The sequence below is a fragment of the Microtus ochrogaster genome, chromosome 5 (genome assembly GCF_000317375.1).
Source record: "Microtus ochrogaster isolate Prairie Vole_2 chromosome 5, MicOch1.0, whole genome shotgun sequence".
NCBI classification, from domain to species: Eukaryota; Metazoa; Chordata; class Mammalia; order Rodentia; family Cricetidae; genus Microtus; species Microtus ochrogaster.
Genome location: NC_022012.1, coordinates 74,709,987 through 74,721,667, shown reverse-complemented (window position 1 = coordinate 74,721,667; position 11,681 = coordinate 74,709,987). Strand labels below are relative to the sequence as shown.

The following is an 11,681-nucleotide window of genomic DNA, read 5'->3' as shown; positions in this document are numbered from 1 at the left end:
ACACCTATAATTGCAGTGCTTAGGAGACAAGACTGGGAGATTGCCAATTCAAGACTAGCCTGTGCTATGAAGTGAGACCCTGTCTTACAGAAACAACACAAGGGGGCTGGAGAGTGGCTCAGCAGTTAAGAGTACGGACTGCTCTTCCAGAGATCTTGGGTTCAATTCCCAGCTCCCACATGGCTGCTCATAACTCTCTGTGACCACAGTCCCAGGGTATCCAAGGCCATGAGGCATGTACATGGTGTACAGACATACACACAAACACCTATACAAAGAAAATTACAGTGAGGAGGTGTGACTCTGTGATTAGAGCACTGACTGTTCTTACAGAGGACCCGGATTTGATTCCCAGCACTGACATGGCAGTTCCTAACTGTTTGTAATGCCAGTCTCAGGGGATCTGATGCCTTCTTCTGCCGTCCTTGGGTATCAGGTACACACACAATGTACAGATATACATACAGGCAAAACACTCATACACACAAAATAAAAAAAATTTAAAACCCCAGCAACAGTAGTTTTAAGATTGAAGTTGCTTGGCAGTGAAGAAAGGCTAGAGGTTAATTGAGAAGACATAGAGACATGATTGAAAAGACGTGGAAGAGGATGTAGGGCATGTTACAAACCTGTTCTCTAGATTGTAGGAATGCTTACAGAATTAAATGCGGTGGTCAGAACTGTATACTAAAACCACTCATTTTTGCTGCATGAAAATTATATCTCAAGTCAAATTTTGGAAAAAAATTAAAAAAAACTTTTTTACTAGAGTGAACACCACACTGTTTAAATTCTTGAGCTCATAAAGACCCTGTGTTACTTTAGACAGTTAAGTCAAATCACTTTAGTAAACATTTGTTAATGAAAACAACAAATGGGCCGGGCGGTGGTGGCGCACGCCTTTAATCCCAGCACTCGGGAGGCAGTCGAGACCAGCCTGGTCTACAGAGCTAGTTCCAGGACAGGCTCCAAAACCACAGAGAAACCCTGTCTCGAAAAAGCAAAAAAAAAGAAAAAGAAAAAGAAAACAACAAATGGGGCTGGCGAGATGGCATAGTTAGGAACACTCGGTGTTTGTGCAGAGGACCTCGGTGTGGCTTTCCAGCACCCACAGTGTAACTCACAACTGTCTGTAACTCCAGGAGAGCTGATGGGTGGATGCCCTCTTTTGTCTTCCTCTGACATCAGGCACACCTGTGGCGCATGTATATACATGTAGGACATACACATAAAAAAACAAAATAAACCTTTAAGAAGACAGCAAATGTCTTTTGATTAATTCTTTTCAGGAAAGCAGTACATAACTTTATAGGCATCATTTTCCTTGCCTGCATATATGTCTGTGTACCATGTGCGTGCCTGAAATATTCAAATGAGTATCTGATTTTTCTAATAATAAACTGAATAAATGAAGTTTTTTGTCAGTATCTTCTGAACAGCCAGATACTGGTTTCATTTGCTCTTCTGTGATGAGAGGGGTCAGGACTGATTTTAAGGGCTAGACCTTTGTAACATGCAGACATCACCTTTTCATCTTTTGTTTAGATTTTGTTTTGTTTTGTTTTGTTTGTTCGTTTTTTGTTTTTTTCTTTTGGTTTTTCGAGACAGGGTTTCTCTGTGGCTTTGGAGCCTGTCCTGGAACTAGCTCTGTAGACCAGGCTGGTCTCGAACTCACAGTGTTTGTTCGTTTTTTTAAGGGGGAAAGAAGAACCTGAATTGGAGATGAACTGTGTCAGAACGCCTAAATCCATATAGACTTGCTAAATGTATAAAATCCAAAGTACTATATTAGAAATGATAATTACTGGTGATTTTACAATTACTGATTTTACAGTTAATATGAAATTTATTTAAATGTGGGGTTTTTTTGGCTAACACTTTGAACAGCCAGATTGTACCTTCATTATCTGAGTAGTGTTTCTCTTGGGCATTACATATAATCTGTCATAAAACACGTCTGCAGCTGGTGGGATGGCTCAGTGGGTGAGGTGCTCACGCTTCAAAAGCCTGGCACCTGAGTTCAATCCACAGAACCCATGTGAGACGAAAGGAAAGGGCTGAGTTCATAAAGATGCCCTCTGACCTCCACTTACACATGTCATGTGTACACACACACACACACACCAGCATCTATAAAAGCTAGTATAAGAAGTAAATCATACTATTTAGATTGTTGGTTCCTGGAAGAAGAAATTGCCCCGTAGTCAATTGACTACCTTCCCAAAAGATGATCTCCACCCAGGGAACCTCTGTTCTGTATTCTGTGGTGAAGTCAGTGCCAGTGTTGGTGCCCCATGTGGTGCAGCCACCACTAGGCAAAGAGAACTAAATTAGTCTTCCCTCGGGACGCTTAGGAAGTCCATTAGGGCTTCACTATCACCCTAAAGCCGTGGAAAAGAGAAAATGGCTTTTCAGATACCATTTTCAGATCTGTTTTCAAATTACAAGTTAAACGTGTGTTTTTTAAAAAGTCTTGTTGCTGCCAAAATGGGCTGACATATTTTTACACTTAGTAGTGAGGACAAGTGACAGTGCCAGATGCATTTTAAAAGTAGTTGTCTTTTCAGCTGACCAAGAAGAGGATTTGTCATCTTTAAAATGAAGTAGCACAATTCAAATTTGGGGCTCTTTCCTTGAGGAACCCATATCACTGTGTCTTACCATTTCTTAGACCAGTGCCTTAAGTCCTGATTCCTTATCTATTAAGTAAAAATTGGCTATGATTGCTTTTTTCCTTTAAATGTTCAAAGGTAGATTCAAAAAATAACTAGAGTTGGATGTGGTGGTCCACACCTTTATTCCCAGCACACAGAAGGCAGAGGCAGGCAGATCTCTGTGTGTTAGAGGGCAGCCTGATCTACATAGTGAATTCTAAGTCAGCCAGAGCTAAAAAGTGAGGCCCTGTCTTTTACAAAACAAAACAAAAATAACAATTAAATGAAATAGTGTATGCGTTTTAAATACATGGTTCATTGACTTCCAAATGCATATACCTATATAAACACCACTTCAATAAAGATGTGTTCAGGCCGGGCGGTGGTGGCGCACGCCTTTAATCCCAGCACTTGGGAGGCAGAGGCAGGTGGATCTCTGTGAGTTCGAGGCCAGCCTGGTCTACAAAGAGAGTTCCAGGACAGGCTCCAAAACCACAGAGAAACCCTGTCTCGAAAAACAAAAAAACAAAAAAAAAAAAAAAAAAAAGATGTGTTCAGGAAACCCTGGGGAAGAGGCTGAAGAGAGAATGTGAGAGCAGGAAGATAGGGAGGAGTGCTGTGACATGAGCTCACAGCAGTTGTGGTTACCTGACAAGATGAAGCTAGTAAAGATTCCTTTGTGTATCAGGAAGGGCTCACGAGCCCCATTCATAGCTGAGGAGATATTGGCAGTTGGTAACTGCAAAAGGAAGGAAAGTAATTTGTCCTTGAAGGTGTGGCCCCTTGTAGGTTGCTCTGCTCCAGGAGTGGCCCCACACTCATATGAATAAAGGTAGCATTAATTGTGTTCAGCAGGTGATTTTTAAAAATATAGAAAAGAGAAGGATGAAGTAAAATTGAGATCATGTTTTGGGAGTAGCCTGGGGAGAAATGGAGGAGAGTGAGAAAGTGGATATCGTCAAAATACATTTATGTATCTGGACTTCTCAAAGAATAAGACGCTTTATATATGTATGAAACATAGGATCTTCCTGTCACCCCACAGATCCTCCCCTTGCTTCTTTCTAGCAAGAGTAGAGAATAATAAATATAGCATTTAACGTACAAGCCTCCTGTCTTTACAAACAGGTTGTTCTGGTGACTGATGGCTGTCTTGGCATTGGCAGAGGATCACTGCGACATTCCCTAGCTACTCAGAATCAAAGGAGCGAGAGCAACAGATTCCCACTCCCCTTCCCTTTCCCATCTAAGTTGTATGTCATGTGCATGGCCAACCTAGAGGAGGTAAGACTTTTCCTCAGCTCTTGTTAGTTTGATTAAATTTTAGACTAGCTCTCTTTGTTGGTACATTTGGTTGCCAATGCTGCATTATAGGCACTGAAACATTGTTTCCACTGGTTTCACCCGAAAAGACTGCATCTCAAATGCTCATTGACATTCAGAGGTACCCAGCTTGGGAACATAGCTGTGGCTGTCTTTCTTCTTACTGGTGGGTTGTGGAAGAGCCAGGTGGTTTTTTTGTTTTGTTTTGTTTGAGGGGTGTTAATTATGTCTCTTATCCAGGAATTCTTATATCCATCCCAGAAGAAATATTGAAAGAGTTTATGTGCTTTAATTTTAGGGGGTAAAATAATATTATTGTCAGATATGTTTTATTAAATGCTAGACTTCCTAGTTTTGCCATTTGAGAAAAGTATTTAACTTTTCTCCACTTCCGTTTTTTTCTATTGTAAAATATAGATGAAAGGCAAATGGATCTCTGAGTTTGAAGCCAGCCCAGTATTCATAGCAGGTTCTAGGCTAGCCAGGGCTACATAGTGAACCCCTGTCTCAAAAGCAGAGAAAGGAAAACTGTAGATGATGGTTTTACCAAACCATGTTAGAAACACCTTCCTGAGGAGAGGCCAGCCAGGCTTCCTGGAATGTCTGATTCTGTCTGAAGTGGCGCTACTCGTATCATGTCTTTATTACTTTACTCTTTTGTAGCTTTGAGTCAAATCATAGCTATTTCTTTGTTATTTCTGTTAAAATCATCTCAGTCATTTCCTGCAGGTGTCATGATGGTGTTAGCTTGGTGTACTGAGTAATTGGTACTTTGTGCCACACTAAAGAGGTCATTGCTTTGGCTTTGCAGCTTCAGAGCACTGACTCCTTGGAATGCCTTGAACGACTTATAGACTTAAACAATGGTGAGGGGCAAATTTTTACTATTGATGGCCCCCTGTGTTTGAAAAATGTACAGTCTATGTTTGGGTGAGTATACTTGTAAAGCTTTTTCACCTTTATATTTAATCCAGATCATAAAGTGATAGCCAGGAAGGATATCTGTTTTATTATTGCTGATTGTGTGATTTAGTTTTTCTCAGATAAAGTTATCGGAAGTAGTAGTTTAAAAGCTTACTCTGTTTTCAGTTAGGCGTGACTACGTCTGTAATGCTTGCAGAACTGACTTACAATTGGCTCAGCAGTTTCAAAGGTTAAAGTATATGAATTGAAATCTCACCACAATGTCGGCTTGTATCCTCTGTCACAAATACTCGAGTTTAGTCTTAGAATCAATGGGAGAAAATAACAGAATTTGAATGTTTAAGGATTTCTTGTATATGTGTCATATCTCTGTTCCTATAACATATTCTAGAAAGCTGATAGACCTGGCGTACACACCTTTCCATGCTGTTCTCAAGTGTGGCCACCTAACGGCTGATGTACAAGTCTTCCCCAGGCCAGAACCTTTTGTTATAGATGAAGAAATTGATCCTATCCCTAAAGTCATTAACACGGGTAACTTTTTTGAAATTTCCTTCTATTATCTTTTTATTATCTTTCTATTATCTTTCTATTATCTTTCTATTACTCCTCTATTTCCTGTTATCTTTATTTTACCTAAGAGGTGGCAGGTTATTATCTTTCACAGTGAGATCTTGAGTTAATCTCCAATCTCTGGTCACTGTAACTATGTATTACTGGGTTAGAATAATGACCAGGTTGACTTCAAATGATAAGGTGTATCTTCAATCTAGTGTTCTCCCAGCTGAGCTGTTTTAGTCACTTGAGATGACTCTTTTTTTGGTTTTTGGTTTGTTTGTTTGTTTTTTTTGGCGGGGGGGGGGGGTCAAGACAATGCTTCTCTGTAGCTTTGGAGGCTGTCCTGGAACTAGCTCTTGTAGACCAGGTTGGCCTTGAACTCACAGAGATCCACCTGCCTCTGCCTCCCCGAGTGCTGGGATTAAAGGTGTGTGCCACCACTACCCTGCTGAGAGGATTCTTAGTAAAGATACTGAGATTAATTGGCATCATAACTAAGGTGCTATTTGAAGAGTTGTCTTCTTCTAGACTTGTCTCTGACTTTTCCTGTGATCTTGGAAGTTGCTTCTTCCAATCCTTCTGACTCAGTGTAGGGAATGAAGCAGTCAGTCACTGACTGAGCTCTTGGTTCTGATAGATTGAACCATTCCAGCTCTGCTTCTTGTGTTACAACTAAAATGAAATGCTTTCGTGTCCTACTGCTCTGATATAGTACATATTTGCTGATGCCATGCCTAGCTGCATTTAACAACCTTGAGTTGTGAAAAATGGCAGGCGGGAAAGAGAATTGTCTCCCGTTAGTCAAAGGACTCCAAAGCTCTTAGGGATGGGTATCACCACTGTCTGTCTTGTTGATAACTGGTCTATAGTCTGACACTTACTAGATGCTTAACAGATAATTGCTCAGTCAATAAATGATTAAAAATAAGCGTGTAATAAATAAATGTTTGTTGTTTTAGAATGAAAGCCTGTGAGCAGACTTTTTGCTTTGGCTTTTGGCTGTCTAATTGTAACAGTATATTAAACCGCACCTAATGTTTTGTTGCCTTCAAACCAATTAAATTATACTTCCTTCCTGCCCTTTATTTGAATATTTCTTTTCTTTCCAATATAAACTTTTAGTCTTATGATAATTGTGTAATTCCTACCTAGATCAGTAAAGTGTTTGCTGTAGGCCCTGTCCTACTCAGTTGAAAGCTGTCAGCATTGGATGCTTAGCTCAGGAGGTGCTGACAGCAGGTCTCCAGGGAAGCACATACCATGGCATGGTTCTGGTATTTTAAATTGTTTTGCTAATGTGGCTGTGCTGTTGGTAGACTTAGAAGAAAAATTTAACAACAACTTATAGAGGTTTCCTTTTATGAAGAATAATGAATCTATTTTCTTTACAATTTTTAGTGTTTTCATAATTTTGTGTTAATTGCTTATATAACCAAGCATTTTATTAAAAGTCCGATTGAGCCAGTGGTGGTGGTGCACGTCTTGAATCCCAGCACTAGGTGGCAGAGGCAGGTGGATCTCTGAGTTCAAGGCTAGCCTGGGCTGCAGAGTGAGTTCCAGGGCAGCCAGGGCTACACAATGAAACCCTGTTTCAAAAAAAAACAAATAAAAACAAAAATTCTGTTTAACTTTTAATTTTTTTATTTTAGTTTTGAGATGGTCTCACTAGATAGTTCTGACTGGCCTGGAACTCACCATATAAATCAGGCCAGCCTTGAACTCACAGAGATTCACCAATCTCTGTCTCCTGGGTACTAGGGTTAAAGTTGTATACCACCACATCTACCCATGAACTTTTATTTATTTTAGCTTTTGAGGAAATAACTTGGGACTGTAGTATAACTGCTATAAAGGGAATGAATCATTATCATATTGATTTTGTATAGAATGTATTTCTTAGCCGGGCAGTGGTGGCACACGCCTTTAATCCCAGCACTCGGGAGGCAGAGGCAAGCGGATCTCTGTGAGTTCGAGACCAGCCTGGTCTACAAGAGCTAGTGCCAGGACAGGCTCCAAAGCTACAGAGAAACCCTGTCTCGAAAAACTAAAAAAAAAAAAAAAAAAAAAAAATGTATTTCTTTCTCAAGGAAATGTTCTTTTTGAGTGTGGCTGTGCAGGTGCAGGTGCCCATGCAGGTATATATAGAGACCAGAGGAAGACATTGGGGTCTTCTCTATCATTCCCTGCCTTATCACCTTGACACAGGTCTCACTAAACTCTGCTGGCTGCCGGCAGTCTACCAGGCTCCTCTTGTCTACCTCCCTCAATCCTGAGTTACAGGAACATCTTTTATGTCCTGGTTTTTTGGTTTTGTATTTATGGAAGTGCTGGGGATTCTAACTGAAATCTTTGTGCTCAAGCACTCTTAACTGTGAGACCTGTCTCCCCCACCCCAAAGAAGTGTTCTTAAAGTGATGGCTTTACTCTCCAAGGCTGAGTAAGAGTGTTGTCGGTGCTTAATTTTCATTTTCCACCCCCTTCTCACTGCCCTTGATTATACAGAGGAATTTGACCTTTAAGCTTTTGCATTGGTTAATGCCCTAGACTCATAAAAATAAAGTTTACCTAGTTTTATTTTAAAACTTGAATTCATTAAATAAAAGAGTCATTATTGTTTGATCTACTTAAATGGAAATTATTCATGATTCTGAGTAAAGTTTAACAATTTTCCCAGGTCTTGTATTTTCACACATCAACGACAATGTAGTTTCCTAGTGTGAATAATTCTGTGTTTGCTCCTCTCTTACAGACTTGGAAATAGTGGGCTTTATTGACATAGCTGATATCTCCAGCCCCCCAGTTTTGTCCAGGCATTTGGTCTTGCCCATAGCACTTAACAAAGGTGAGTTCTTGTCTCATACCTTTTGTTCACACGAAACATCGTGTTCTCTAAAGTCAGTTCTTCAGTGTTAGATGGTAAGCTGGCCCACTGTACGGAAATTAAAGGAAAAGAAATAAATTGGATTTTAGAAATTGAGTATTGCCTCAGATCCCAGACTAGATAAGGTGCTGCCTTCCACTGTGGGAACTCCTGGTATTACAGTGTGCAGTGGGTTGTGCACTCATGGAGAGGTGACCGCTCTAGGGTCCCCATCCACAGCTTTCCTAATAGGAACTGAGAGAGAAGGGGAAAGGACAGACCTGCTTTGCTCTACTGCTGCCAAGCATGTCGGAAACAAGATATAAAATGTTATTGAATGCTTGTGACCCCCATTGTGAGGCTTCATTGCAGATCATGCCTCTCTATTAACTATAAAGTCATGTCCCCAAATTCAGCATCCCTCTGAAATATGCCGAACTCTAGCTTTTTGAAATGTTCATTTTCTGTGTTCGACACTGACCATTTTTACCAGCTCTCTTCAAGAAGCATATGTAGCAAGTCATACTTCACCTACTGCGTCATATGTTCTGTGACTGCCTTGTTGTCTCAGCCACATTCACAGCAAGAATCATTTGATGTTCTTTTGTTTGTTTTATGAGCTAAGGTCTCACTCTGTACCTTAGACTGACCTCAAATTCAGAACACCGTGTCTGCCTGAGCCTCCTGAGTGCTAGCATACAGGCATGAGCCCCCATGCCCAGTTCACAAGCAGAATCTTAATACTCACCCATAGCAGCTTATTGGAACTGTTGTGTTTATAAACTTCTGTTCTCAGAGAACGTCCAGATTGCCCTAGTGGTCAGGTGTGCCTATATAATTACTAGACAGAAAATAAGCACAGTATTGGGAGCAGGGAACAAACAAGGGCAAATAAGGGAAGGCAGAACAGGGTGGTATTTTTAGGAGCATTAAATACCAATCTCTACTGGACTATTGCAGTGAAGACCGAACAAGAAAGCAGACGGCTGTTCCTAGAGGAACATTAACTGTAGGAAGACTCACCTACAACAGCATGGGAGAGAACCTGGAGTCGGGAAGTTCAGGGAAGAAGTTCATACAGGAACCATTGCGTACTTAACTTGTGTCTGGTGTGTAAGGACTGTCATCATAGGCCGCACTTAACACTTTTTTGTCGATTGTTTAGTTGATGCCGCAAGCCTCCTGATGGCATCTCACTGAATTCCCACAGGAAAGGCACAAAACCGTTCTGGACTGTCACTCACAAACCATAGGTGTCCTCCATTTAAAGTGTGTATAATCGGAGTGAAGAAATGAACTCAGTAGTAAAGCACGTGTCAATCACATCTAAAGCCCTAAATTTGATACCCAGCACCCAAAAAAAGAAAGGTTTGTTTGTTTTTTTAAATGGGCTGGGAAGTAGTGTAGTTGTTAAAGAACTTGCCTTACAGACACGAAGACCTGAGTTTGGTCACCAATGTAAGCTGAGTGGGTACAAACTTGTAGACCAGGTACTCTGGGGTAGGTCAGTCTCAATAAACAAACAAATGTTTTGAAGAGAAAAATCCAGATAGGATGACAAAAGCTTGTAATCCCAAGGTTACGGAGGCAAGAGACAGGAGGAACTCTGAAACTCATTGGCCAGCCTTTGTAGCCTCGTTGGTGAGCTCCAAGCCAGTTAAAAACCTGCTCAGAGTGAATGAAATTCTGAAAATAACACTTGAGATTGTCCTCTGGCCTCCACACATATGTGCACATATGCACATGCATCTGCATACATGGGCGTGTACATGTGTATTTTTTTAAAAGAGAAAAATATAATTAAGTGGTATCTTGTTTGTTTTTCAAGACAGGGTTTCTCTATGTGACAACCCTGACTGTCCTTTTTATATCAAGCCGACTCCAAATTTACCGAGATTTGCCTGTCTGCCTCCCAGTGCTGGGATTAGAGGTGTGCACCACCACACCCAGCCCACGTGGTGTCTTTTCAAAGTATATTTACAGCATTTGTATAGTCATCATCGCCTTCCATTTCTGAACCTTCTCATCATCCACCAAGGAGACCGTATTAACCATGGGTCTAATATTCCTTTTCTCTGTAGGTTGCCTGTTCTGTATGTTTCATATACATAGAATTAATACATTATTTGAAAAGTCTTTATATGATTACTTACCAAAAAACTGTGGTTTTCCAACTTGTTGTAATATTTCTTTACAGCTCCATGTATTTTTCCCTTCAAGGCAAGAAACAGTCAAGAGTTTAGTTTTATAGCTAACTCTTGCGCTTCTGTCTTACAGAAGGTGATGAAGTGGGTACTGGCATCACTGATGACAATGAAGATGAAAATTCAGCCAATCAGATCGCTGGCAAAATACCCAACTTCTGTGTGCTGCTCCATGGTAGCCTGAAAGTGGAAGGAATGGTGGCGATTGTACAGCTAGGGTAGGAGGATTTCATTTGTATTTGGTTGACACAAAGGGAATGATAAGGTGGAATGTTTCACAGATGCTGATGAAAGAAATGGAAGATCTTGGTCACCTTTTTCTCTCCCTGTCCACTTCCCTTTCCCTGTCCTTTCCTACCTCCATTATTTTATGCTTCTTTATCATCCCCAAAAGTGTGAAACTACCTTTGTAATTACATTGGCTTTATGGTCTATGCTTTCTCTATGTTCCTCTTAAATTTTTTGTTCATATATTTACTATATTTTTTGAGAGAGGATTTTGCTGTATGACCCAAGCTAATCTCACACCCATGATCCACCTGCCTCAGTCTCCAAAGTGCTGGGATTGCAGCTATACCAATCATACTTGGCAAGTTTTCCTCTTTTTAAATCCTGTTTGGCTTGTCTGGGTTTTGGTTATAGGACCCTGTGACTTGCTTTTTAATACCTTAGCACTCAGGTTCCTCATCTATAAAATGGGAAAATAGAACTAAGTGGGGAGAAAGATGCTACTAACATTGAGCATTTGTCATGTCCAGGCATTCTCCTGAGTATGTCCTGTATGTTAGTTAACATCATCTCAGCACTGCACGGGGTGAGAACACTGAAGCTTAGAGAGACAGAGGAAATCACCCAAGGTCACAAAGATAGAAAACTGAAGAGCCAGAGTTCTTAACCTACATGTTTCATACAGAACTCATGTAACCACCTTGTTGACTTCCTGCCCTGTGAGGAAAGAACTAGGCTTCATCCCGCCTGCAGTCATGAAATCTGCATAGCCTTCTGCTTCCCTTCCTGTGTCACCTGGTGTTGGAAAAGAGGGGGTAGCCCTTTGGCCATGATTGACAGATACAGAAGATCAAAAGGTTAAGATTAACTCTGCTTAAGTGAAAATTCCAAAAAGAATAGTTATTTTCTTTTTTAGATTTATTTTTAATT

General features: G+C 40.6%; 1 protein-coding gene across 3 annotated transcripts in view; it reads left to right on the top strand.

Annotated features, from left to right (window-relative positions):
* Ints14 (integrator complex subunit 14) overlaps positions 1–11,681 on the top strand; it is a 31,065-nt gene that overhangs the window by 7,366 nt on the left and 12,018 nt on the right. For all 3 annotated transcript variants that reach the window (XM_026779382.1, XM_013346646.2, XM_026779381.1), the window contains 5 exons: positions 3,783–3,938; positions 4,789–4,907; positions 5,293–5,435; positions 8,209–8,301; positions 10,597–10,741. In XM_026779382.1, coding sequence (XP_026635183.1) covers positions 3,783–3,938; positions 4,789–4,907; positions 5,293–5,435; positions 8,209–8,301; positions 10,597–10,741 — 656 coding nt within the window. The remainder of the gene's footprint in view (positions 1–3,782; positions 3,939–4,788; positions 4,908–5,292; positions 5,436–8,208; positions 8,302–10,596; positions 10,742–11,681) is intronic.